The 27,445-nt window shown below is 44.0% G+C and overlaps 3 protein-coding genes across 6 annotated transcripts in view; 1 reads left to right on the plus strand and 2 right to left on the minus strand.

Moving 5' to 3' along the window:
- esr1 (estrogen receptor 1) overlaps positions 1-2,549 on the minus strand; it is a 46,683-nt gene extending 44,134 nt beyond the window's left edge. Inside the window, exons 1-2 of one of the 4 annotated variants that reach the window (XM_038962300.1) lie at positions 2,403-2,549; positions 1,174-1,551 (exon numbers count right to left, since the gene is read on the minus strand). In XM_038962300.1, coding sequence (XP_038818228.1) covers positions 1,174-1,472 — 299 coding nt within the window. In that variant the 5' untranslated portion in view covers positions 1,473-1,551; positions 2,403-2,549. Of the gene's footprint in view, positions 1-1,173; positions 1,608-2,402 lie in introns of those variants that run through there. The other 3 variants (XM_038962301.1, XM_038962303.1, XM_038962299.1) reach the window with 3 other exon arrangements.
- A 1,104-nt stretch (positions 2,550-3,653) lies between these two features.
- On the minus strand, positions 3,654-12,166 carry armt1 (acidic residue methyltransferase 1). Its single transcript, XM_038962304.1, has 5 exons — positions 12,085-12,166; positions 11,028-11,133; positions 10,506-10,747; positions 9,997-10,162; positions 3,654-6,304 (listed from the first exon to the last, which is right to left on the minus strand). Exons 1-5 carry the CDS (start codon positions 12,144-12,146, stop codon positions 5,522-5,524), a joined length of 1,359 nt encoding a protein of 452 aa, XP_038818232.1. The 5' UTR covers positions 12,147-12,166; the 3' UTR covers positions 3,654-5,521.
- Positions 12,167-18,496: 6,330 nt separating this feature from the next.
- Positions 18,497-27,193, plus strand: zbtb2b (zinc finger and BTB domain containing 2b). The gene is made up of 3 exons (XM_038962305.1): positions 18,497-18,950; positions 22,894-23,074; positions 23,380-27,193. Exons 2-3 carry the CDS (start codon positions 22,902-22,904, stop codon positions 24,794-24,796), a joined length of 1,590 nt encoding a protein of 529 aa, XP_038818233.1. The 5' UTR covers positions 18,497-18,950; positions 22,894-22,901; the 3' UTR covers positions 24,797-27,193.
- Positions 27,194-27,445: the final 252 nt, after the last annotated feature.

Below are 27,445 nucleotides of genomic sequence, written 5' to 3' on the forward strand. Positions count from 1 at the left end.
TTCAAATGTGCCTTTTGGGCAACATAAAATAAATACGATTGAATTGGTTTTCTCCTTTTAATAGTGTGCTGGTTGTCTTTAAAAGCATACTTCTCTAATGACCTCTGCCTTGGTTTCAATCTAAGTGCTTTGAAAACATGGAACAACCAACATCAATTTCTCTGATAAAAATCTCACAACTGTCAGACAATGATCTTTTCTGATTCAATAGAGAGTGAAAAGTGTAATAGAGGTTCACACCATTGAGCCTTTCAATCCCTCAAAGGACAAATTGAGCCAATTATAGCTAACAGCAGCATCTTAGACTAATCTGCTATCCCTGAGCAACTAGATCTGTCTCCATCTCATTCTGGAAATGAAATGTGCGTGTGTACTTTTGTTGTTCTTACGTATTGTTCTTTTCTCAAGGTCTCCAGCAAAGTCGTTAATCGGAGGGATTAAAGCTCCGTTGCTACGGCTTTATAAACGCTGCTCACAATAGCCTAAATATTTCCCTTCTGATAATGAATTAATGATCTTTCATTTTTAATGACGATAACCTAGTACAGTAATGTCACATATACAGTATTTATATAATGAGCATAATAGCCAACTTTGAGGACTAAACATTATTGAATATATGTAATAAAACTAAGTCCTGAGTATATGTTTAGTTTTAAAGAGTCTATTTTGGCTGACTATCATTATTTGTTGGCCAGACAATCTACTAAAAAGATGCTAGAGAAACAAAAGTACACAGAGCAAAATAACAAAATGGTATCCCCTAAAAATATTAATGTTAATGTGGGATAAGAACAGTCAAACAATGAAGGGAACAATAAAAAAAAAAGGCCAAACCTCTATATCTACAGTATATATTCACTCAATGTAGGGTATCACTCTCTCTCTCCGAGCAAAAATATCATATGGGTCAGGACATGCCATGTCTTTACTGAAATGCTCTGTCACAATTACATAATTAGTGGTCTGGTGTACCAGACTTACAGGGACATGGCAGCTGTTGAAAGATACTCCATAGTCAGCAACATACACTGTCCAAATAACAATGATCAAATAAACATCACATTACTGATCTCACTCTCTCTCTCATCTACTTACATTACAACAACACATGTTCAGCCAGAACAGCTGATTCCCATATACTAAGGCTCAACGACAGCTTAGATCACTCACCTGTATAAGGGTGTGGAAGAGGTCTCCAGGTAGTATGACTGGCTGGGGAGACCATGGTGGCTTGGGGGGTGGAGGAAGGGGCTGAGCTGGGGGCTGGAGGACACAAACACCAGTGGGCCAGTGGGACTGCTGCCCAGGGACTGCATGCTGCCATCCGAAGGGGGTCCGTGGGCATCCTGGGGGGTGGTGGAGTAATAGAGGGGGGCCGGGCCTTGGGCAGGGGCTGTGTAGTCATACCCTCCGTCCAGGTAGTTAAAGGCGGCCGCCCCACCACCTCCGCGTGTCTCCTCAGGGTACATGTTGCTGTTGGGGGTGGTCGGCTGCTGTGGTGAGAGTTTTGGGGGGGAGATGGTGGGGCTCTCCAGGGTCGTTCGGGATCTGAGAGGAGCTCCGAGAGGTTTGGAAATCTGCGTATGGGACTGTCTGACCAGCATCACATTCACAGAACAACAGCAGTGACAAGCAGCTTGGTTTAGACTGGCTCACTAAGGGGTGGGAGGGGAGAAGGGCTCTGTTCTGTCTTCTCTCTCTCTTTTCTCTCGTCCCTCTCTTGCTCTGTTTCTTCCTTAACAGCCTGTGCTAAGCAACTCAATACTGGCTGTTGGGCTGAAGAGGACGGGAAGAGGTGTTCACTAGGTTCTCTCTCTCTCTTTTCTCTTCCCTCCTTGCTCTCTCTTCCCTCCCAGGTTCCGCCTGGAGACAGCCCAAAAACATTCCTCCCTCCCACTTATTTTTGAGAGGCAGAGCTTTTCTCTTTTCCCTTAACTATCTACACTGCTGTGGGAGGGAGGGATGGAGGAGAGGACAACAAGTGACAGATATATAGAGATAGAGAGCAAGAGAAAAAGAGAGTGAGAGAACGAAAGAAAGAGGCAACCACTCCAACAACTCCCCTGTCCCCTTACATTTTTTCTAAAACGCCAGCTTCTTTTTCTCTTCCCTGAAAAGCTTTTAGAGGACGCCACTAGGCTCCAAGGAGAGTTACACCCTGGTGTGACTTCCTCTCTGAATGCTTATCAGTCATTTAGTTACATGTACTGCCGTGGCCCAGAATATCACTCCTTTCTGACTCACTCTTCTAAGAAGTTAAATCATTATTGAATGTGTCTATCAGTGGATTTATGTGCAAATCTGGCAAATTATACGAAACAATTCCACAAGAAGGAAGCAATAAAATAGGAACCCATTACATGAAATACATACTAAGACATCATATATACAGTACTTACCTTAATGACGTTATGGATCAATATTCAGCTCTTTGGGTCTAATCATGAGCATTGTGTTGAGTGGCTATAGGGACTGTTCCTCTTTCTCCCTGTCCTCTCGCTCTCATCCCTCTTTCTGAGATCTGGCTTCGCATCACAATGTGAAAAAAGAGATTTAAAAAAGGTAGAAACAAATGAACGCAGCCAGATCGATATTGATAGTGTATCTCTAGAGCAGGTCAACATGACACAGCAAACAGAATGTGAGGTCAACATCGTTCTGATGCCAACATTATGCAACTCCAAGTGGGGAAAAGATGAGAGGATTCAGACATCAGGCAATGCATGTTCTTATATGTTCCATCTTTTCATAGCCTACATCTATACAGAAAAACAGAATACAGCATTGCAGTAAGATCACCAAACTACAACTGACTAAATCACACCCTACTATGACCAAGGAAATGCTACTAATTTAAAGTAAATTGTCTTGCTATCATTGGGCCTTTCAAGAGGAATACCTTATCAACGATAGCCACTGATCAAATATAAACTATTATCCCGCCAAAGCAGCAAACAAAGGGGTTTTACGTACATGCTGCATCATGATGAAATCATTCCTTTAGGTAAGTTTCAAGGGCATACAAGGACAACTCTTGACCTTCAACCTACACTGGAAGATAACTCTGTTTCTCTAAAGGAATAACGTTGTAACTTGTAGAAATGCAGGGTGTGCCTCACACAACACTGTTATTACTAACTTAAGACTACTAGTATTTCCAGTCCTCAACGTGTGCAAGAATTCTCAGTACATAAAAAAGGACCGATCAGCTCTGCATGTTACAGTACGAAGATGAGCATCTTCATCTCCACAAACAATTCAGTGAGATCATACTGGGGATTCAGATTCTTCAAAACTTTCTTGACAAATTGACAGCTGGATTTTATGGGTGAAACTTTTTGCTAATTAAATTGATGGTTCATTAACCTCTATCTCTGCAAACTGGGAGAAAATGGCCTCCAGTTTGACCTGCTGCCTAGAGAAGCTCCACTCTCTACGTCTCTTCACTCAGTAAACAACCCAGATTCAGACATATGATGTCAAGTGCTAAACAAGTAGTCTGATTATAACTCCATTTTTTTTATACACGTTCTCAGGATAAATTGAAGAGAGCAAGAATATGGGGAGAATGAGTGAAAGGGAATCATCTTTCTAGGTCAAGCCTCGGTTCCTCTTTTCTTACTGTCATTTATTTACACAACAGTATGAGATAAGACCAGTCATTGAAGTTCTTTATTTAAACCAAGTCCGTTATAATATAACAATTTTTGTTCCAGATTTCTGCAAAGAGAACAATCCAGTCATTTAGGATCACAACGGCACCAGCACTGGTTACAGAGACATTCTAATGACATTAGTAAATAACATTTTGCACTATCAAACAGAAACAGAAATACATACTTAGACAGGTGTTAGTGCTATTCTTTTAACAACACACGCCTTGTATGTGTGATTGCACTGCCCCAAAGACTATGATTTATCTATAGTTTTCCAGAGTGTGTACATTACCTTGTAGTTCAACTTCAGTTATTTAACTATGAAAATGTAAACTCCGGGACTGTGGTCACTGTGCAAACCCCCATGTATGCTAACAAAAACGCATGCAATAAATTGACAAGACAAACTGATGACGTTGATTAAGACCCAGAAAATACCAGCAACCACAAGTTACTCTGTAATGGACGTTACTCTTTTCTTGCCAAGCTCATGCAAAAAAAATTGGCTAAAAAAGTAGCCGCTGGCTTTTGGTATTACATAAGGTCTCAACTTAAAATAACAATTCTAAACTATTCATGACAGGCCAACTTAACATGTAAATGTTAAAATTGCACCTTGCATCTTATTGCCTCTGATTATGAATGAAATGTGTCTCAAATCTATATTTTGTGTAGTCGCTGTTGGGGAGACAAAAACATTACATAAATTACATAATATGGTTGGGAAAAAGTCACTTAAGATCAGATAAGCATGTTTCAATTCATGACTTGGAATTTCAATGCTTCTAAATTGACTGATTTGAAATGGAATCGAGGTGGAGGCCAACCCTAGTACTGGATGATGGTAAACAACCGTCAACACATTTGTTAAATGGGAGAAGTAAATGTCATTGTTTTGTAGTTTTGCCAGTTGATCATTATTTAAATGGCAGAGGCTGGGGATCCGGAGGTCACAGCCCCATCCCACTGGATCCCTTTCCCCAGAGCTGAAGATCCGACTCACGTTCTGTGCATGTGTTTCTTTACCTCTACGCACACCCAAACTTCTGGTCACCCTCCCTTCGCATTTCTCACTGTCAATCGTGAATGATAATTCTTCAAGTTTTACCAGTGAAACATCCATGCAGTATCTGCACGCCAACCATTTGCTCGCAATCAGTTTCATGGGCATATGCATTTAAATATTATTGAGTGTAGGCTACAGTGTTGTTTGAAGTAGGCTACAGTGTTTTGAATTAGTTATGTACCTTGAGCACATTTTTTTGCAGATGGTATTAAACTGTAGCATACCTTTGCTGAGTGGCGTGCACTGAGTTTAGACCGCATGAGAGAAAAACGTGACCATTAGCACAATCATCCTAAAATATAAGAAATTAGGTGTTTTTTGTAATAGAGTAATGTTATACTATGCTATTTTATTTGGTTCTGTAGAATATTATCTTTATGTAATCTTACAATGATTCAAGTTTGATCTAACTTTATTAAACAAGCACCTTTAGCCAGAGTAGCCTCTTCTCTGGGCAGCTGAACAAGTAGAACAGAGACTGTGTGTAAAGTAGAGATACCACACATTCACAGAAGCTTCGAACCTTTAGCTGTCGAGAAGACGGGTCCAGAGAAGTCGGATCTGCAGCCACTCCGTACTTAACTACCCTCCTCTTTTTAAAGTATCCTCTATCATCCTCCTTTAAACCACTCTCCTCATTTAAATACATTAGGTAGTTCTAAGACAAAACATACTACACCTCTAACCTGGCATATGGTTACAAGTACACTGGCCCTGCTCACGCCCTTGCTTCCTCTGATTATGATGACACCACTTATTATGAACATATTGACGTCAATTCCTGTCCCAGACAGGTCTACTGTTCCCTGTGAGGGCTGGAGAATTGGACCACAGCGTACTTCCCGCTGGTCATCCAGCTGGGCTCCTGGGTGTTGAGGTTCTCCCCCTGCCCCGGCTGGAGCCCCACCTGGATGTTAGCCTTCAGAGTCCTCAGACTGCACAGGGGAGCTGGCCCGAACCCCCTCAGTGCCCTATCAAACGGCACCATGTGATCCCACTCCCTGTCCCCAGTCAGCTTCCTGTAGTTCAGGTCTCCTTTAAACAGAATCAGGTCGGCTCCCTGCAGTGTCGCGTAGAGGTCAGGCGCATCGCCCGCCATGTCACAGTACTCATGAGGCATTGTCCAGAACGGGTGGTCGTGATAGGACCACACGCCGTCCCGTACGTAGCTCTGCCATTGGACGCCGCTCTTGGACATCCACTTGTGATTGGCCGCCAGGGTCTGGCGGATGGTCCACTGGAAGTCGTGCGCGGTGACGTCGGAGACAAACCAGGGGATGGACTTGCCATGGAAGCGGACCTCCCTGGCCAGACCAGCGGACACCAGGAAGTTAGCGAGGACCAGGTCTGTGACCAGCTCGAAGCCAGCGTTGTCCAGGACGATGTCCACCCTCCCTGGGGTGGTTTTGCCGTCCTCCCCTGGTCTCTGGGCAGAGGTCAGAGCAGACCACACCATGTTGGAGTCGTCCACCAGGATAAAAGACTTCAGGTCAGACAGGGAGTCAATGGGACTGGCCTTCTGAGAGTTCTCCATGCCAGCAGAGATGGACAGGTCACACCTGTTACCCCACAGAGACACCTAAGAGGAGGAACAGAGACATTAACTCACAGAAACTGTGATCGTAACATTTGGGATTAAATGCCAAAACAGACATAACATCAAATTATCTTTGGTAATGCGACTTCACTTTCATTTTCAACAATCAACATTTAGCTGGCCTCTTATAATAAACCCCTGAAGTTTGCACAGCTTCACCTGTGAGATGGCGCCGGAGGAGATGGCTGCCGTTTTACGGGCTCCTATCCAATTGTACTATTGTGTGTGTTTCGCGATACTTTTTACTTATTTTATACATAATGTTTCTACCACCGTCTCTGACCGAAAAGAGCTTCTGGATATCAGGACAGTGACTACTCACCTCGAACTGGACGAATATTTTTTCTTTAACGAGTCGGACGCGAAGGATTTACTTCGGACACCCGACAAGGCCCACATTCACATGAAGAAGAGACGGAGATATCGGGGACGTAGGTCGGGGTGCCTTGTAAGGATCCCCCCTCTACCATCAGTACTATTAGCCAACGTGCAATCAATGGATAACAAAATCCGATCAAGACTATGCTACCAAAAGAACATTAAAAAATGTAATATCTTATGTTTTACTGAGTCGTGGCTGAACAATGACATGGATAACATACAGCTGGCTGGGTTTTCTGTCCATCGGCAAGATAGAACAGCTGCCTCCGGTAAGACAAGGGGTGGCGGTCTGTGTCTATTTGTAAATAACAGCTGGTGCGCGAAATCTAATATTAAGGAAGTCTCGAGGTTTTGCTCGCCTGAGGTAGAGTATTTCATAAGCTGTAGACCACACTATTTACCAAGATAATTACATCTATATTTTTCGTAGCTGTCTATTTCCCACTACAAACCGATGCTGGCACTAAGACGGCTCTCAATGAGCTGTGTAATGTCATAAGCAAACAAGAAAATGCTCATCCAGAGGCGGCGCTCCTAGTAGCCGGGGACTTTAATACAGGGAAACTTAAATCCGTTTTACCTCATTTCTACCAGCATGTTAAATGTGCAACCCGAGGGAAAAAAAAAAACTCTACACCACCTTTACTCCACATACAGAAATGCGTACAAAGCTCTCCCTCGCCATCCATTTGACAAATCTGACCATAACGCTATCCTCCTGATTCCTGCTTACAAGCAAAAACTAAAGCAGGAAGTACCAGTGACTTGCTCAATAAGGAAGTGGTCAGATGACACAGATGCTACGCTACAGGACTGTTTTGCTAGCACAGACTGGAATATGTTCCGGGATTCTTCCGAATGCATTAAGGAGTACACCACATCAGTCACTGGCTTCGTCAATAAGTGCATTGATGACGTCGTCCCCACAGTGACCGTACGTACATACTCCAACAGCAGTCATGGACTACAGGCAACATCCCCACTGAGCTAAAGGCTAGAGCTGCCGCTTTCAAAGAGCGGGACTCTAACCCGGGCGTATATAAGAAATCCCGCTATGCCCTCCGATGAACCATCAAACAGGCAAAGCATCAATACAGGACTAAGATTGAATTGTACTATACCGGCTCCGACGCTCATCGGATGTGGCAGGGCTTGCAAACTATTACGGACTACAAAAGGGAAGCACAGCCACGAGCTGCCCAGTGACACAAGCCTACCAGACAAGCTAGATAACTTCCATGCTCGCTTTGAGGCAAGCAACACTAAAGCATGCATGAGAGCATCAGCTGTCCCGAACGACTGTATGATCATGCTCTCCATAGCCGATGTGAGTAAGACCTTTAAATAGGTCAACATTCACAAGGCCAGACGGATTACCAGAACGTGTACTCTGAGCATGCGCTGACCAACTGACAAGTGTCTTCACTGACGTTTTCAAACTGTCCCTGACCGAGTCTGTAATACCAACATGTATCAAGTAGACCACCATAGAACTGTGCCCAAGAACACCAAGGTAACAACGCCTAAATGACTACCGACCCGTAGCACTCACATCTGTAGCCATGAAGTGCTTTTAAAGGCTGGTAAGGGCTCACAACAACACCATTATCCCAGAAACACTAGACCTACTCCAATTTGCATACCGCTCCAACAGATCCACAGATGATGCAATCTCTATAGCACTCCACACTGCCCTTTCTCACCTGGACAAAAGGAACACCTTTTGCTATTCATTGACTACAGCTCAGCGTTCAACACCATAGTACCCTCAAAGCTCATCACTAAGCTAAGGACCCTGGGACTAAACACCTCCCTCTACAACTGGATCCTGGACTTCCTGATGGGCCGCCCCCAGGTGGTAAGGGTAGGTAACAACATACCTGCCTCGCTGATCCTCAACTCAGGGGTGCATGCTCAGTCCCCTCCTGTACTCCCTGTTCACCCATGACTGAACGGGCAAGCACAACTCCAACACCATCATTAAGTTTGCCGACGACAACAGTGGTAGGCCTGATCACAGACAACGATGAGACAGCCTATAGTGAGGAGGTCAGAGACCTGGCAGTGTGGTGCCAGGACAACAACCTCTCCCTTAACGTGAGCAAGACAAAGGAGATGATTGTGGACTACAGAAAAAGGTTCTACAGCTGCACCATCGAGCGCATCCTGACCGGTTGCATCACCACCTGGTATGGCAACTTCTCAGCTTCCGACCTCAAGGCACTACAGAGCGTAGTGCGTACGGCCCGGTACATCACTGGGGCCAAGCTTCCTGCCATCCAGGACCTCTATACCAAGCAGTGTGAGAGGAAGGCCCAAAAAATTGTCAATGACTCCAGCCACCCTAGTCATAGACTGTTCTCTCTGCTACCGCACGGCAAGTGGTACCGGAGCGCCAATTCTAGGTCCAAAAGGCTTCTTAACAGCGTCTACCCCCAAGCCATAAGACTCCTGAACAGCTAATCAAACAGCTATCCGGACTATTTGCATTAACCTACCCCCCATTTTTACGCTGCTTTGTTTATTATCCATGCATAGTAACTTTACTTCTACCTACATGTACATATTACCTCAATTACCTCGACTAACCGGTGCCCCCGCACATTGACTCTGTACCAGTACCCACAGTATATAGCCTTGCTACTGTTATTTTATTGTTGCTCCTTAATTATTTGTTCTTTTTCTTATATTCTTTTTTTTTTCAAAAAAAAAAATCTTTTTTATTTGACCCCCTTTTCGTGGTATCCAATTGCTAGTAATTACTATCTTGTCTCATCGCTACAACTCCCGTACGGGCTCGGGAGAGACGAAGGTCGAAAGCCATGCGTCCTCCGAAACACAACCCAACCAAGCCGCACTGCTTCTTAACACAGCGCGCCTCCAACCCGGAAGCCAGCCGCAACAATGTGTCAGAGAAAACACTGTGCACCCGCCCCCCTTGGTTAGCGCGCACTGCGCCAGGCCCGCCACAGGAGTCGCTGGTGCGAGATGAGACAAGGATATCCCTACCGGCCAAACCCTCCCTAATCCGGACGACGCTAGGCCAATTGTGCGTCGCCCCACGGACCTCCCGGTCGCGGCCGGCTGCGACAGAGCCTGGGGGTGAACCCATTTAAAAAATATATTTATTACATGTTTTACTTTTTATTTTAGTAAATACTTTAACACTTTTTTTCTTAAAACTGCATTGTTGGTTAAGGGCTTGTAAGTAAGCATTTCACTAAGGTCTACACCTGTTGTATTCAGCGCATGTGACAAATACAATTTGATTTAAGATTGTTGGCAATATTCACCTGTAGTAGTTTGTGGAACTGCTCCATGAGCTGTGTCTCTGAGAGGTCGTCCATGTTCCTGTTGAATCCCTGTAGATATGTACACAGGGATATCACAGCCTGTTGGGACTCAAAGAAACTCTGCGTCTTGCTTTCATTAAACACGTCAAAGTCGCTGATGGGGGGACTGGCACAGACACAAAGAGAGAAAGGATAGGTTAAAAGACACATACCCTAATTAGTTATCCATTTAGTGTATCATGTATAAACAGTGTATAGGTAGTTTATTGATAAATCAGTTATAACATTCGTTGAAATGGGATTATTTTCCAAAACTCATTTTGGTTTTTGCCCTAACACAGCTGATTCAAACTATCAAAACTTGATGATTCGTTATTTGAATCAGCTGTGTAATGCTAGGGCAAAAATCTAAACGTGGGGTCCCGAGGACCGAGTTTGGGAAACCCTGATCTATGCATTCCCTTCTCAAGTCTAAGCTAATGGTAACATTTAGCAGCACTGGTTCTCACTTGAGCCAGATGGCCTCCTGTATCCTGCGGTACATGTAGCACTCTATGTAGAGCCAGGGGGACTTGAACCAGCTGACGGGGTCCCGCTCCCCCAGTAGCCTCTGCTGTCTCTGGAGGTACTGGTTCCAGCTGTCTGTGTCCTCCAGGCCGTCACACAGAACCAGGACAGGCTTGTCTGTCAGCAGCTCATTTCTCAGCTTAGAAAGAAAGCCAATGGTCCTCTTCTCTGCCTGGACTCCCTCCTATGGAAACATAAGCATTTCGCTACACTCGCAATAACATCTGCTTAATATGTGTATGTGACCAATACAATTTGATATAGAAGAGGAGTAGGATGAAGTTGAACCATAGACCCTGATCCAAGGTCAATTTTGTGTTTTTTACCCAAGTGTTAATTGTAAGGATTTGGGGGAGGAGAAGCTGATCCAAGATCAGGATGTGTCAGGAAATAAAAAATGTCCAATATTTGTATGTTTATAGCACAGTGGCTTAGGATGGACAAGTGATGGTGGTTATTCTTACCTCTCCAAACTCCTCAAAGAACTTGTTTTTGTTGCGATGGATGGTGTCAATGACTCTTGTCAGGATGGTCGGCAACCTGTCTCTCACTGTGAGATATGCAAATGAGCTGTGTGACGAAGAAACACATGACAAATTAGAAGCAACGTTTTGAATGTACAATTATGGATGGGTGCAGATCACTCTAACCACTAAGGGGATGTCTGACTCAGCTCATGCAATTTCTTGACATGTTGCTGACAACAACTAAGTTATGAATCCTCACAGTTTAGCACCTTAGGCAACTAAGGAGAAGGGGCATGGCTAGACCTAGCCCCCCCATGTGATCTATGGTAGACACACCTGTCCATCTGACTAAACCATTCCTGACATCAATGGTTCCTTACTTCCTCATTATTCTATATCCTTCAAACTCAACTGTGGATTTCGAAGCCAGTTCCACTGTATTTTCTTCCGTTTCCCTTTAACCTGGACTGATTTAGACCAGGGACACCAGGTGGGTGCAATTAATTGACAGGTAGAACAGAAAGCCTTTAGTCTCTGGACCTCGTAGAGTAAGTGTTGAACACCCCTGTTCTAGATCCTACAGTCCTCATTATTTCAAGCCAAAACATGTTTTCAAAGCTTAAATGGCTAAAACGCTTTTTTTAAACTGGAATAGCACCAGAGATATAACGTTAACATTTATTGATGCCACTTCATTCAGAACTGATCTGGTCTGATTAGCATTAAAACAAACGCATCGTCTATAACGTTGGATGATGTAGCTAACAAAAGTGAATCTGATTTGATTGACCAGGAGCCAAGCAAGTATCAGGTGCCAATACAGAGAGAGAAACTTAATCACACTAGCCTACATTCCGTAGCTAATTTAGCTAGCTAGCTGTAAAATGTGCTGTAGCTTACTAGCTAGCTTACGTTAGCTAGTGCTGCTAGCCTACGTACCACGCTGCCCCCTTCCTGACCCAACACAATTCTGTTGAACGGTCTCTTTGATTGTATAGCTTAGATATAGTTAAAACACGGATCATAAGAGTACTAAACATAGCTGTCAACATACCCTTCAACTTTAGCAGACAGGGATGGAGGGACTAATTGGCGCAAAGCTTGATTAGCCGCCATCTTTTCAACCAGGAAGAGAATATGACAACATTCTTCTTCTATATTATTATGGCGGTCCGCAAACAAACGTTAGTGATGCATGCCGCCACCTTCTGTACAATCCATTATACTTGGTAAAATAAAAAATAAAAATTACCCTGCCAACTATTAAAGGAGCAATATGCTAAATTTGCTCCGCTATTTCCTAATAGTTTGCCTAATTTCAGTTTATATGACAAAACAAGCAGTAATTGTGTAGAGAATCATTGTTCCATCTAAACCACTGTAAAATATATTTTCCATAACCAAAAATATTGTATGTTCAGCTGTTTGAAGCTGATGTACAAAACCGAAAGTAAAAAAAGCAAAAACGAAACTTAAAAACAGGAGGCATAGAAATAGCGCACATAGAACAGATCTACCGCGTCTTACGCTTGCTTTCAATAACGATGACAAATCTATAACTCACATTTCTATGTTAATTTGGTCAGTTGCCCAAAAAGTTAAATATTGCAGTCAACAGCCTGGGAGGACAGAACACTACCGTTCAGCACCCCCTGTAACTCTTCTGCGGTAAAATCTCGTAATCCGAAGTACTTCTCTGCAGCTGCACTCACAAAATATATTTTCTGTGATTTACACTTCTGCGGTACAGTTGATAACAATGGCTAAGAAACCAACCTTACTGAAGCACATATTATTCCAATCAATTTTCCATTGGCCTCAGCCTACTCACAGGGATCCTCTCAGGATCCCTCGCCCTGTACCCATCTTCCTCTACTACTTTCTTCACTGCCTCAGCATACAACACCTTCTGTACTACTCTGATCCTTGCAACCTCAACCTATTCTTTCTCTAACCGGACACTTCTGATCTCCAGAACCATGGGTACCCCTACAGTTAACACACACAACTTTTTTTCCCGACACACTGCTGCTACCTGACCATAACCTAGGCACCTAAAACACTGTAATGGGTTTGGGACAAAAGCTCTCACAGGATAACTGACACATCCTAACTTGAATTTGTCAGGTGAAGACTGCATACAAAACTCAGCAGAACAGACATTGTCTTCTCTGTTTCATCACGCCCTCCACTGGGTCTGCATTGCACCAAACGGAGGGCATCACATAAACTGGGAATCTTCAATTTCAGATGATCCTCCTCAACACTTAACACCACAGTTATCACTCCATTCAATGGCACCTTTCTCCGGAGAGGCATAGTTTTTGTGCTTAGGCTCTGGATGGGAAAAATGCAATAAATCCTCACGACTCCACTTCAAGTTACTTTTACCATGTATGGATCCACCAAAAGGCAAGGATCCATTCTCCCAAAAATCGAATTCCCACAGAGCCAGAATCATCTTTTCATCATTGGGATGAGGCTCGACCTTGGCCATCTTCACCACACCTGCCACCGCATGTAATTCATTCTAACTCAGATTCAGTTTTGTTGTGATTTATCCAACGTCCTCTCTTTGACTTCAACATGGTTCCCTTACCAAGTGGTACACAGAAGCCCATGTCATAAAATAACTTTTCTTGTCAGCAACAAACTCCACACACAATCCACTTTCCTGAACAAGGCCTCAAGTTCTACATCTCGACATCCATTCAACCCCTGGTTCTTTCTATGACAACATTCAAATTGAAAAACTTTATTCATAGCAACTCCCAAAACAAGGGTTTTGTTTTGGGAGTTGGTTATTCATTTAGTTCTAAAACCAAGAAATTATTTGCCTCTGGTTCGTTCAGCCATTCCTGTGGCGAAGGAATAGGGTTTTAGCAGAATTTCTTCAGCCTCCTAAGGTTGAAGAGGCACTGTTCCGCCTTTTTCACCACACTGTCTGTGTGGGTGGACCATTTCAGATTGTCCGTGATGTGTACGCCAAGGAACTTGAAGCTTTTCACCTTCTCCACTGCGGTCCCATCGATGTGGATAGGGGCGTGCTCCCTCTGTTTCCTGAAGTCCACGATCAGTAGAATATAACTTCATATATATTTCAGTGCTTTTCCCCATTTACCCCATGGGTTATCCTACTAATATGCAGGCAATTAACATGTGTAAAGAAAATATGGTGAATATCAACAATAACAGATGAAATTCCCTCATCAATCAATTGATGTCACTGCTTTTAGGACAACATTGGGAAGGTTTTATGCATTTTTAAAGCAGGCCTATTCTACCTCTCCACATCTACTATTGTAGTTTAAATTAAACTACCCAATGCCACCATCCAGTGGTGACTGAATGTTACTCATCTGAACCGATTCTTTAGACTATAAAAAAACATTATCTGTGAAAGTATATAGAAAATGTATTGGCAAAATTAATCGGTTTCATTTTGTTGGCTATGCTGCCATTCTAAAACTGTAGTGCACTACAGAATGTAATGTAAGCATGCTGTGTCTGCGTAGAGGTCTTGACCTTTTAATGCACTGGTGCTTCTAGTGTGCTTGCCCTATATCCACAGGGCTGCTGGTTCAGACTCCTCCCAAGCTGTTCCCCTTTAAACCACTTCAGTAGTCTACTGGATGCACTTATAGGCCAAAACATTGTGACTATTTCTACATAATGAATGTAGAGCTATAGAGTGTCAAGTTGAGGCTGGTCTCAGTTGCAGTAGAATTTGTTACTGCTTGCCTTGATCTGGTCAGGACTGCTTTGGTGTTCTCACTGTGCTGTGCGTTTTTTAAGATCAGAGAGCAGTGAGTGAGTTTGACGCCCACCTGGGGGCTTTCTGCAATAGAGACATCTTATCTCACTGCTGTGTGCGGAACTTCGTTTCGCCCCGGGGGGTACTCAAATGTGACGGCATCCTTTGGGGCATCTTCTGTAGTTCAGGGCAATGGTTGCCATGGAGACATTAAGCCACTCTATCGCGAAACCGCAGATCCCCAAAGGCCCTCAGAGGGTTTGGGAGGAGAGAGACAGAATGTGTGTGTGAGTGAGTGAGGGGGAAGGGGGAGGAATTTGGATAAGAGTCCTGTGACTAGGGACCGCCCTCTGAAGCCTGCTTTTAAGGTGTCTGAGCAAATAGGAGAGGCTGCCTTTTGTTTTTTTGCATGAATATGTGTAGGACAGTTTATCCTATCTTGAAATTGTCATTCTAGAATGTAGCTGTAGGCTTTTGCAAAGGCCGCTGGTGCTAAACTTATTTTACCAGCAAAATTGTGTGTGAATCAGCAACTTTACTCCTTCAATCCTCACTGATCTCTACCTAACATCTCAGAATCTATGCAAAAGAATAGGCTATGAAGTTGTTATATGTTCTGCACCCCATAGAGTCAAGAGACGGCACTTCACAGAGCACATAGGCTAACTTTGCATTGGTAGAGAATGCAATGCAGTGCAGTGACCATAGTCAGGGCTGACTCCAAGCATAAGGTCCCAACATTTTGTTATTTTTTGGAACTCAGTTGGGGTCTTAACTTACTGTTAAGAGTTAGAATAGTAGAATACATAAGGTGCAAGTTCGAAATATGGTTGTGCATTAGCAGTTTTTCTCTTGTTATGTCAGTCACTAATAGCCACTCAATTAGCCATGTCAGCTGACAATTTTAGCAAATAAACTTGGCAGAATACCAACTTGTCACGCAGGGCATGTGCCCAGGGGCCCTGACTTCCAGGGGGCCCCCATTGATTTTGTTAGTCAATCTCACTCAGATATCATTAACATGGCAAAATGTGTAGAATTGCAGGAAATTGTCTGTAAAACTGCAATACCAAATCTCGCTTAGGGTCCCCAAAAGGCTAGAGCCAGACCATAGTATTTTATTGAATCTACTCCTGCACATCCACTTATCTCCCTGCAGATAAGTATTGATCCAAATCAGATAGAAAACATAAAGTATGGGTCAGATACAAAACAGACAGTCAAAATGGGATGAGAGATAAGTACTATTTTCCCATATTTTTTATTTAACTAGGCAAGTCAGTTAAGAACAAATTCTTATTTACAATGACGGCCTACCCCGGCCAAACCCTAACTCGGATGACGCTGGGCCAATTGTGCGCCGCCCTATGGGACTCCCAATCCCGGCTGGTTGTGATACAGCCTGGAATCAAACCAGTCTGTAGTGATGCCTCTAGCACTGAGATTCAGTGCCATAGACCGCTGCGCCACTCGGTAGTGGCAGTATAATAGGTCACCAATCACCATGGGAACATGGGAGCAGGCATCCCATTGGCAGGATGTGGAGTCCCACATGTAGTTCCGTGGAGTGGGTGTATCAAGCTGTCAATCTCCGGTGTTGCAGCGCTCCCCCCCTTCCAGATCTGTTTTCCTAAACCGGAGAGTGAGGGGCGAGAGGGGGACACGTGGAGTGACTCAGAGACACTCTGGTTTCAAAATAGACCACGGCCAGAGGGGTTAACATCAATGCTGTGTTTGAAAAGGTGGTTCTGCTTACCCATACCTCCACTAAATTGCATTTCTAATAAAGAATAGATTCCACTAACGCATAGTTTTCTCTCACGTGGATGTTGTAGTGATCATGGTAACATGAGTAGGTTGTGTGCGTTTGGTGAGCTTTGAGCTCTTCAGATTTGCTTGTCCGAGTGACTGATTATTGTAATCACATTTTGTAGCCTATTGATATATTCTCTCATATCTCTCATATGCTTTAAAACATAAATTGAAGTGATATGTTTAATGAAGATTCAATATAGTGTAAGTGTTATTTACCCTGTATGGAAAAATCAATTTAGTGCAAATCAGTGTTGTGGGCAGTCATGTGAAATTCCAGCGTCTCATTTGAATGGCCTGTTCACTGGACATGTGTGGGCGCATGCATGTGTTCACTGTGCATGCACTTTGCCCAGATGGCAGCTCTCCTATGGTCTGGGGGGAAATTATATTGATAAAAAATTATTGATTTCAAGTGTGAATCAGAGTGGAGCTCTGAACATAGCATTTATCTAGTCTGCCTCTTTCAATCAACCCCCAAACACTTTGAACATGCTTTAGTTTCCGTCACCCTTTTTCTAGCATCAGCTTGAGTTTTGTTTATGGTTAAACCTATTTTATCTCGCTATAGAGCCCCTGTATATTAATGGAAATGAGAGGGACAGTCATATTAACATCTCACACAGTAGTAGCATCTAGCAGGGCCAGGCGGCACCAGTTCTAAAAGCTCATATTATTGTTTTTGTTTCCTTCTTTTATATCCTCTCCCTTTTTAGCCCTTTTCTTTTTTACTCCATCTCTGTGTCTAAGGGAGTCTCCTTCAACCAATTTGCTCTTAAACTCTCTGTCCGGTCTATTAATCAGATCGGAGTTCTACAGTGTTTCATATGTCTGCTTTAAAACCTGAAACTCAGCCCTGAGGAAAGCTCTGCTTCTGTGTTTGCATTCGGCAACATCTATCCATTCCAATGAGTTTCACAGGTCACTGTGCCCCAGAGACTCCTGTGTATCCAATGACAAAGTTGGTGTGTGGGTGTCTAAGTTTGTGCCCTCTATGACTATGGGTGTGTATTTGTGTGTCTGTATGCCTACTAGTTAATCTGTGTGTGTGTGTGTAGTTCCCCCCCACACTTCCTGAGTTTCCTGGCAGGCGATGTGTGTGTGTTTTCTCTCTCCCTGGTCATGCTAGCTCACATCCTGTTGAGAATGCCACAGAAGTCCATGGATATGGCCAGAATTCTGACCATGAGGAATATGGGTAGCAGTAGCATTTATATTGAACCCTGTAACAAAGCCTCCTACACTGTCATAAGCAGCATATAACCATGTAATAAGCAGCCATAAGGAGTGTTGTACAGTGGTGTTTCTTTAATGTTTTATCAGGTTGGTGGCTGCTGGTGGTTCATGTCCTGGATCAAGATCCTCTTGAATTGTATTTGACTCCTCCTTTTGAAAATATAAAATGACCCTGTTAATCAACTGTAGCACAGCAAACACCTCAGTTGACAACTGTAGTGGTCCTTTTAGGCTTGAAATAGCCAGGAGGATTTTCTGAAGTATTTACCACTGACAAATAGAGGAAAAACACACCCATAATCATACATAAATGCCCCAAAGTCATTTCTTGCAAATCATACATGTTCTGCACCATGAAACGTGTATTGCAATTTATCCTATAATCTGAAACACATTTTAACATGTGTAACCAACATAGCCGAATTAAACTAATTCATGGGGGACTAGATTAGGCCTAACAAAATATACTGAAATTAAATTAAAAAGTTAACTAGTTCATTGCCCTCGCGCACTTTGAGAACCCCAGAATTCTAATTTACAAATTGAACCAAAAGCAGCCAACAATCTGGGTACGAACGTCTGCCTCGCGACAGTTGCCAGAGACTCACCGCGGCGGTAAATTCGTTTGTTTACAGGAAGCTCTTGTTTGCTACCAACCGAAAATGCAAATGCAGTCACGATTGTAGACTACGTTAAACGTTATCTGTTTGTGTGGGGGTGGGGTTGGCGACCTACGGCTATTTCCCCCTACATCGGTTTGTTTAACGTGCCCCAACCGGAGATTGAATAAATTATCATACAGTGCTCGCCCTCTATAGTCCTTTTCGTTTAGCTGTAACGAGGAGGATACAATTCTCTATTCACAGTGACACACGGCGGTTACGGTTCCCTTCCCAAAGAGAATTTGTCAGGCGCCCCGTCCGTTAAGCGAACTGCTGTTTTTAAGTGCCCTACATAGTCATGTGATTGTAACGTAACCCGACCGGAAAACACCGACGACCATCGCAACCAATGCTTCTTGAGAGGAACAGAGCAGCTGCAAGCCCAACGGACAAGTCCTCCGGTAACAAACAACAACACGACTAACTCCACAGATTCAAGGCAAGCAGAGTAGAAAGGTAAGTCTACCCGCACGTCATTACATTTTGTATACCGACTGATGTAATTTATATACGGTTTCAATAAATCGGTCACTTTGAAGTTTAAGAAATGTATTCGGCGACCACCCCTTGTCCATTTCATGAGGCTCCGTTTATTTTCGCTACACCGCTCCTCTAGTCGGGGGGGCAAAGCAGAGGCTAGCGCCTGAGCCTTCGTGGCGCGCTCGAACACACCGTTTCAGCTCCTAAATGAAACCGATTAAAATAATTTTGTTACTTGACGAGGCGTGGGTCTATAGCTAAACTAGACATGCCAGCAGCATAGGCGTTCACCTATAGGTTTTGTAAGGGCTATTTTTTGTTTAGGACGAAAACGTACTGCGGAAGTGGTTTCTCTGCGGGATATCGGGCCGTTCCACGTGTCTACAATAGGGGCGGCGCTTTCTTACAAACACATAGGACTACTATGAACACATGGTACTTTACTGCTAGATTCCTAATTCTTGAGTGACTGTTCAAAGGTTTACTATTACTAAATGACTCATTCATAATTATTGAGTGTCACAGGTCTCAAAAATTGACTGCTGGATGTCTGCCTCTACACAAAATATCATGATGGTCTTTTCTGATAATGTAAGGCAGGCTATTTTATTTGCCAGAATGGATTTAATAAACATATTTGTCAATATTGTTTAATCACCACCAAGGCTGCAACATTAGCCTGCAGTGTCTTCCAGCAGTAGTAGTAGACTATTGTGTCTGGACCAGATTGAGAGTTGCTCTCTTCATCTCTTCAGACAACTCCAGATTAGGTGGTGATTTTAGCATGTAAATCTTGGTGGGGCAAAATAAAAAAGTGGAATGCATGCCAGCAAAGCCACAACACTAAATAATACATTAATTGCACTATAACGGTGACAGACGGTGCCTGCCAACTGTTAGGGCCTACATAAAGCAGTCCCAACGTCTTACCGCTGCTGCACCTGGCTATCAGCGGAGCCTTGTCTGGCAGTGAAACAGTTCATTCAGCCTCATTTACTGCCTTTAAAAAAAACATAGCTGATATGGCTGACTTGCTTAAACAAATGACGTTTCTAATGACAAAATGAGATGTACAAGCTATGGCATAAGGGGATGACAAGCGGATAAGAGGCAATCCGTAATTTCGATTGAGACAAAGAGCGAGCTAGGACGGATGTAACGTTAGTCAATATAACTATTTGTTTAGCACTTTTGAAATGTACAGCGACAGAATTCAGAACATGGGCCAATCTTACAGTGTTCTCCCTGTACACCAAGTTAGAACCGTAGGTTAAATAAAGGGGGCATCTAAGCAGACAATGAAAGCTCTTACAATATTCAATGATTACATTTCTGTAAAACAGGTTATAGGCTACAGTCAGAACAGTAGGTGAAATTAAGAGTGGTAAATAGACCACATTTTTTAGGTTGAGGTACATGGGCTACTAACATCTTTTTGAGCTTTATTTAACTAGGCGAGTCAGTTGGGAACAAATTCTTATTTACAATGACGGCCTACCCCGGCCAAACCCTAACCCGGACAACGCTGGGCCAATTGTGCGCCGCCGTATGGGACTCCCAATCACGTCCGGTTGTGATACATCCTGGAATCTAATCAGGGTCTGTAGTGACACCTCTCCCACTGAGATGCAGTGCCTTAGACCGCTGCGCCACTTGGGAGCCCTAACTACACAGCATACACTTAGTATTACTTTCTTAGCTACAGTATACATATCTCTCCTGCATATCACATCATTTATGAAGCAGCATACAATACATTTTTGGACTCACATTGTTGTGCTCGGCTCACTTGAACAGGAAGGTGGCGTGGCGGTTCTCCCAGTTAAGTTGTTTTGAGCGTGGCACAATTCATGCTTCATTGACAGCATGGCCAATGTTGAATGTTTATAATTTTAAACTTGGAAAAGAGCCCCTTAATACCCAGATTTGGGACCAGCCACTGTCCCTGATTCCTTCCAAACCACTCGTTGAATTTGTGATTTCCAACTTGTTGTGTAATGTTTATGGCCGATGAGCACCGATACGTTTAGTCTATAATTTCTCTTCATATGACAAGGATTTAAAAGGATTTGCCAGTAGATTGTCAACTTGATTCATGATGACTGCTAGCTAAGATGGTGAAAGTATGATGTTGACATGATCAGTCCAATTGAAGCTACTGTACATATAACGTGATTTGACGTCTTTTTATCTGTGGCCAATGACCTTGAGCCTTCATGGATGGGCACTTCTATGGCAGCAGCCGAAGGGCTCGAATTTTCAAGGTCTGCTCTTACACTTGGCAGTGATGTAAAGATCCCATGAGTGACAGAACACTGAGCCAATCACTGCGCAACACTCCATATTTTCTGCTGGCTTGCCCCACCACCACAGAAAGCACTGAGCTAGGCTGAAACACCTGCATACCCAAGAAAACAAAAAAGAGACCATGTTTGTATGCGGCTTTATTAACTCAATGATATATATATATATTTTTTTACATTGTTTGCAAACTGATATGTGTTAATGCAACAATAACATGCAAAACAGGAAAGCCCTCCAAAAAATAAAAAAGTTATTTGTTAAACAAATGTGGGGCTCAAAGCAGATGGGGCTCTGCCCCACCTGGCCTGAACGACGGGTCGCCACTGGGCAGCCCTCCTCCTTATGTACATGTAAAGAGAAGGCTCATGAGTCAGCCTAGTGCCTACTGCCCAGGGTTTTGACTTGAGTGTTGTGGTGTTCCTGTGTGGTATAGTGAGAGAATGGGTGTTATATCCTGCAGGCTCCATTCCCGTTGGTAGAGGGGTGGAACCAGTCAGTCTTGCCTCAGGAATGTGTAGATATACATAAACCTGATCATGTGACGCCCAAAAGCCTCCAATCCCGTGGTGACCTTTAGGGGTCAACTGCAGCTGTCTTGGTGGCCAGAGCAGAGAGCACACTCCCTATGAGTAAGGGTTCAAAGGGCGTAGGCATGCAAGGGGGTTGGAATCCCGTCAAAGGACTGAGAGCAGATTGTGCCAGAAGAGATTAGGCTACTTACCTAACCATACACCTTTATTCCATGGATCTGTCGGTTTCTATCTGACACTTCAGATTGGCTGGAATTCCGTGGCGGTATTTGCACTCCCTCTGGATATGCTGAGGGTTCAGAGGTGAGGTGACTGAGGTCTATGGATATCGGAGGAACTTTTAGGTGTCTTATTCCACATCATCCATTTTGTTTTATACAGTCGTTTTTGTTCAACTGACATAACTGCAAGGAAAAATACATTCAATGGGTGTACTCTTTCTTCCAAATGGATGTTCTTCTAGCCTAAATATACGGTAGGTTAACCCCTCCTCTGCATCCTGTCCCCTGAGGCAGCTTGTAGGGTTGTGTGAATAGTCCTCCGGAAGCTGCAGCCTAGAGGTCAATAAGGAAACCACCCATTCTGTCTCCTTTCCCATCGAACGCTTTTGCTAACGTGGTTAAAGCCAGCCTTGTGGAAAAACCATCCAGTCAATAGCTCTGCGAACCTCATAATCTCTGAGATCAGGTCATCTGATGTTAAACAGCTCCTTGTACTTATTGTACATTGAGCTGTTAGGCTATGTTTAGGACAAGAGCCCTTCCCTGCTTTGAAATACATTTGATGAAAATATGTTAGATTTGGTATTTTAAAGATGTTACATTTAAAATAGTATGCTCATACATTAACTCGTACGCTAGCCTAGGCTACATGGTATGTATCAGAAAATAAGCCATTAAATTGCCTCGATTCAACAACAGTGTTTGTTTTGTTAGCCTACATTGGCGTTTGTTGTGGTGATACAGAGCTGTCAGTGGCCCTCTCAGACTTCTCTCTTTGGTGGTATTGTGGTCCTCTTCCAGACAGGAAACTAACCAACTGACTGACTTGCCTGACTGACTGTCTTTGTGTCTTTCTATGTGCAGGTTGAAGAATGGAGTTGGCCAACCATGGTCTTATCCTCCTGCAGCAGCTCAACGCTCAGAGGGAGTTTGGCTTCCTGTGTGACTGTACCATCGCCATCGGCGACGTCTTCTTCAAAGCCCACAAGGCCGTGCTGGCCGCCTTCTCAAACTACTTCAGAATGCTCTTCATACACCAGGACAGGTATGGTAAACAACACGGCATCGGCTCTATCTGTAGGCGACGTTAAGCTAGGCTAACATTACGTTACGTAATGATTTACAACTGAGAAAGTTTAGTTGAAACCCAATACAGCCCTGCTTGGACTGTTCAAACAAGTTCACCTAAAGGTTGTAGTAGAATATGTGCAACTCAATAAGGAAAGGACCATGTTTATGTATGGTGATCAATAAAAGCTTTTGTTTGCATCATCGGTGTTTTCAATTTCCAAGACGTTTTGATGTGGCCGATAAATAAAGTATTATTCATACCATGAATTCTCTTTTCAGTGACTGTGTCCGCCTGAAGGCAGCCGACATCCAGCCAGACATCTTCAGCTACCTCCTCAACCTGATGTACACAGGGAAGCTGGCCCCTCAGCTCATCGACCCAGCCCGGCTGGAGCAGGGGGTCAAGTTCCTCCACGCCTACCCCCTCCTCCAGGAGGCCAGCCTGGCCAGCCAGACAGCCTTCTCCCACCCAGAGCCCAGCCTGCCCCTCTCTACTTCCCTCTTTGGCATCCAGATCTCCGACAAGCAGGTTGCGCTGTCCGGTAGGCTGCCCGTCCGGCGCCAGCTCTCCTCGCCTTTTGACCTGGACAGCCTCCCTGACAGGAAGTATCCGTCCACGTCTGCTGTAACAGCGGCATTCACCAACCACGTGTCCAAGCTGGACTCTTCGTTTCAGGAAATGGTGGAGGCTTCGACCAGCGGCCAACGGGCCTCGTATGAGGAGCATGGAGGGAACACCCCGACAGGAGAGGCGCCTTCCTCGGGTAGCTCCAACACCATTCTCCATGTGAAGCCGAGCATCATGAAGAGGAATGCCTCCTTCAGGAAGCACTACTCCTGCCACCTGTGTGGCAACCGCTTCAACCAGAGGAGCCTGTTGAGGGAGCACCTCCTGCAGCACAGCCTGGCCCGGCTCCCTCTGGTGGCCAAGCCCAGCGGTGCACACTCACCTGTCCTCCCAGGAGGAGGAGCAGCCACTACACCAGAGGTAGAGGAGGTACTGCTAAGGGGAGGTGGAGAACGGTCCACTGCCATGACAGTTGAGATGCTTAGTGACAGCGAACAAGCACCTCCCTCTGGTTTCAGCATGGACTCTCCCAGAGCAGAGTTGTCGGGGTGGGCGACCGGGTGTCAGTCCCAGGCCGACACCCCACCTCCATCGGACATTGCGGATATTGACAACCTGGAGAGTGCTGACCTGGACCGCGAGGTGAAGCGCAGGAAGTACGAGTGCGCCACCTGCGGACGCAAGTTCATCCAGAAGAGCCACTGGCGAGAGCACATGTACATCCACACGGGAAAGCCCTACAAGTGCAGCGCCTGCGGCAAGAGCTTCTGTCGTGCCAACCAGGCGGCTCGCCACGTGTGCCTGACCCAGGGCGCCGACGCCTACACCATGGTGGACCGGCAGAGCATGGAGCTGTGTGCTGCAGGGGACGACACCAGCCAGATGGAGGCGCTGTTCCTGGGCTCGGCCAGGCCCTACAAGTGTAATGTCTGTGAGACCACCTTCTCCAGCCCCAACGAGGTCATCAAGCACCTGTGCTTCAGCCAAGGGGCTCTAGCAGGCCTGCAGGGGCAGTCAGGGGTGCGGCTGCTGCAGGGGGAGGAGTTTCCCAAAGACGAGGGCTCTGATTCGTCTGGCGCCGCCACCCTCATTACAGCCATTAAAACTGAGCAGATCTTGGTGGAGTAGCGCCATAGCACCAGAACCAGTCTTATATTTTTATTCTCTTATATACAGTATGTTTATTATTTTCTTTGGTAAATGATGGTCAGTAGTTAAGCTAAAGATTTAGTTAGAGGTATATAGGAGGGGTTTTATATCTACTGAAAATGCTTCCTCAGGTTTATTTAACAGCAAAGCCAGAGACTTGGACTTGTTTCAGTAGGAATTGTCTATTAAGTGTCCATGTGAAAACCACACACTGTACTAAGTCTTCTTTCCAACATGACGTTGCATCTGTTGGCCCATTTGTTCTCCTATGCATATGTCACTGACCAATTGGCTAAGTAGTATGTCGCTATATGTTTCTCAAAATATGTGCTGCAGTTGAGTTCGTGGTGTAATTATGACTAGGGCTTTGTCGTATTCTCAGTCTCTTTCTGGTGCTTCATTTACATAGGTCTGTCACATTGGTTTCTGTTACTTAATTTAAAGTGGCCGTTGGCTGTGGTCGAGCCTCTCACTCAGCTTTTAGCTCCAGACAGGAACAGGAAGTTGAGAGAGAGTTCCGGAGGAAGTGATGTTTCTCTACAATCAAATGGTGCAGCAGATACCAGGGGAAGCAACAGGCAGGCAGGTGCAGACCGAATGGTGGTCTCAACACATCTGCTGTAAATGAAAAAGTATCTCCTTTTCCAAAGTGTTATCTGGTGCAGAATACTGATGAAATAAGTATATGCCCAGTCCAGAATCAACCTCATTCCATGGCCTATTAGGTCCAGTCCAGTAGGCTGTGTCTTCCTTTGGCAGTTTTCAGTAACCTTGTAAGCAGAACATGTACCATGAAATTTCATAATTCTGTGGTATAATTTCCCTTCTGTACATTGTTTTGAGCAACCATTTTGTTACTTTTTGTGCAACGTGTGCCAACTGTGGGTATGAAAAGAAGCACAATTGCCATAGACGAAACAGGGCAATCTAGGCCCATCGTTAGGATTGTGTTGGTTACTCCAACAGAGGCCTCAAAGCAGTAGCAAGCACTGTAGCTTTATAGGTGATGTTTACAGTCGTGCCATTTTTATAAACATTTGTTTATTTTAAATAGCTACTATCTGTGCATTTTAAACACATTTATGTTATCATATTTTGATGCCTACATGTATTGAAGGGAGTTTTCAATTCTGTACAATATTGTACACCTTGCCAATTGATGATCATTTGCTTGAATTTGTTCTTAAAGACCTTATTTTGTGTTGGATATACCTTTCTAATTTTATATACAGTGCTATATTTACAAATCATATTTTTTATTGCAAAGTTTGTATATTACTAATTGGTTTCCAATCTAGAAAACGATTGATTTAGTATAGCGAAGGTGTATGTATATTTGTTGTCAATCTCTTTCCATTCAAGGCCTTGGTGTTACTGACAAAATTCTAGTATGATATTTATCTTAATCTGCTGCGGTTTCATTTGCAGTTACTCTTTTCCTCTGTTTGTACAGTACAGTTTGGTGGCAGGGAGGGTCGGGCCCAGTTCCATTTTGACCCCTAGCCCAGTCCTCTAGCTTCGTTCTATCCTTTTGGATCTCATAGACTAACTGAAAGAAAAATGGCCATCCATATAGTAAATATGGCTGTATGGTTTATGCCTATCCTATCTAGACTCTATCCAGGGTGGGGCCAAATGGAACTGGGACTAGGGTTCCATACTACTTTAGCACTAATGGAGTCTTCAGGCTAACTGAGCAAATTAGACAGTTCAGTCACATTTCCATTAGCTTAAAGACACAATATAAAAGTGAGCTTACACGGGGAAGGACTGCTATTTATCTCGTGACTCAAGCTGTGTTATAGTATATTCAGGCATTGTGAAGTGAATACTACTGAAGTGTACTTCTCAGAGGTCAACATATAGCACATGTTTCTCCTCATCAGTTAGTCTCTGGATTCTCCCTGCTGAGCTCAAGTTGTACAATGTTCAACCACATTGGTCGTAGGTGTAAACTAACAGCTTAACGTCTTTCCCTGTGTCAATTATAAAATGTGTATTTATGCAAGCGGTTTGTCTTTTCTGTGTTGGGATATTTTTGGAAACAAGTTTCAGGGTTAATGGGGAAGCTGGGCGAGGGGAAAGTCCCCTACCTATGATCCTGGAGCGAGCACACTGCTGCCCTACCAAAGCTCAGTTGAACATGTACTGTGATATCTCTGTGTTCTCAGGAACGTGAGTTAGTCTTCTGTGTAAATAAGAAAGAAAACTATTTTACATTTTCACAGTGAAGAATGAACAATTAAAGAGATGTTTTGCAGAATTATGGCATGATTAATTATTTCTTATTCAGCTGTGTTCATCCCAAGAATACATGCATGTTTGATTTCAGATGTTTTACTCATCTTTTGGCTTTGGTTAAATAAACTCTAGACATCGCTACTGAGGGTTTCCCAGTCTTTCATCAACCCCATCAAATGAACACATGGTTGTTGGATTAAATAATGGATTGGTGTTGGGCTAATGTCAATGTATTGGAATTAGTTGATCCAGAAGATGTTACAAGATGTCTCCACTTCATAAAAGGGTTTTGGCTCCTCTCCCTCCTTATAGGACAGTGGTGTTGTTGTATTACTCTGTAGGGTGGGGAAAACTTGGGTCTGTAATGTCATTTCTGCATTCAATTCA

This window comes from Salvelinus namaycush, chromosome 24 (assembly GCF_016432855.1).
Source record: "Salvelinus namaycush isolate Seneca chromosome 24, SaNama_1.0, whole genome shotgun sequence".
Taxonomy (NCBI): domain Eukaryota; kingdom Metazoa; phylum Chordata; class Actinopteri; order Salmoniformes; family Salmonidae; genus Salvelinus; species Salvelinus namaycush.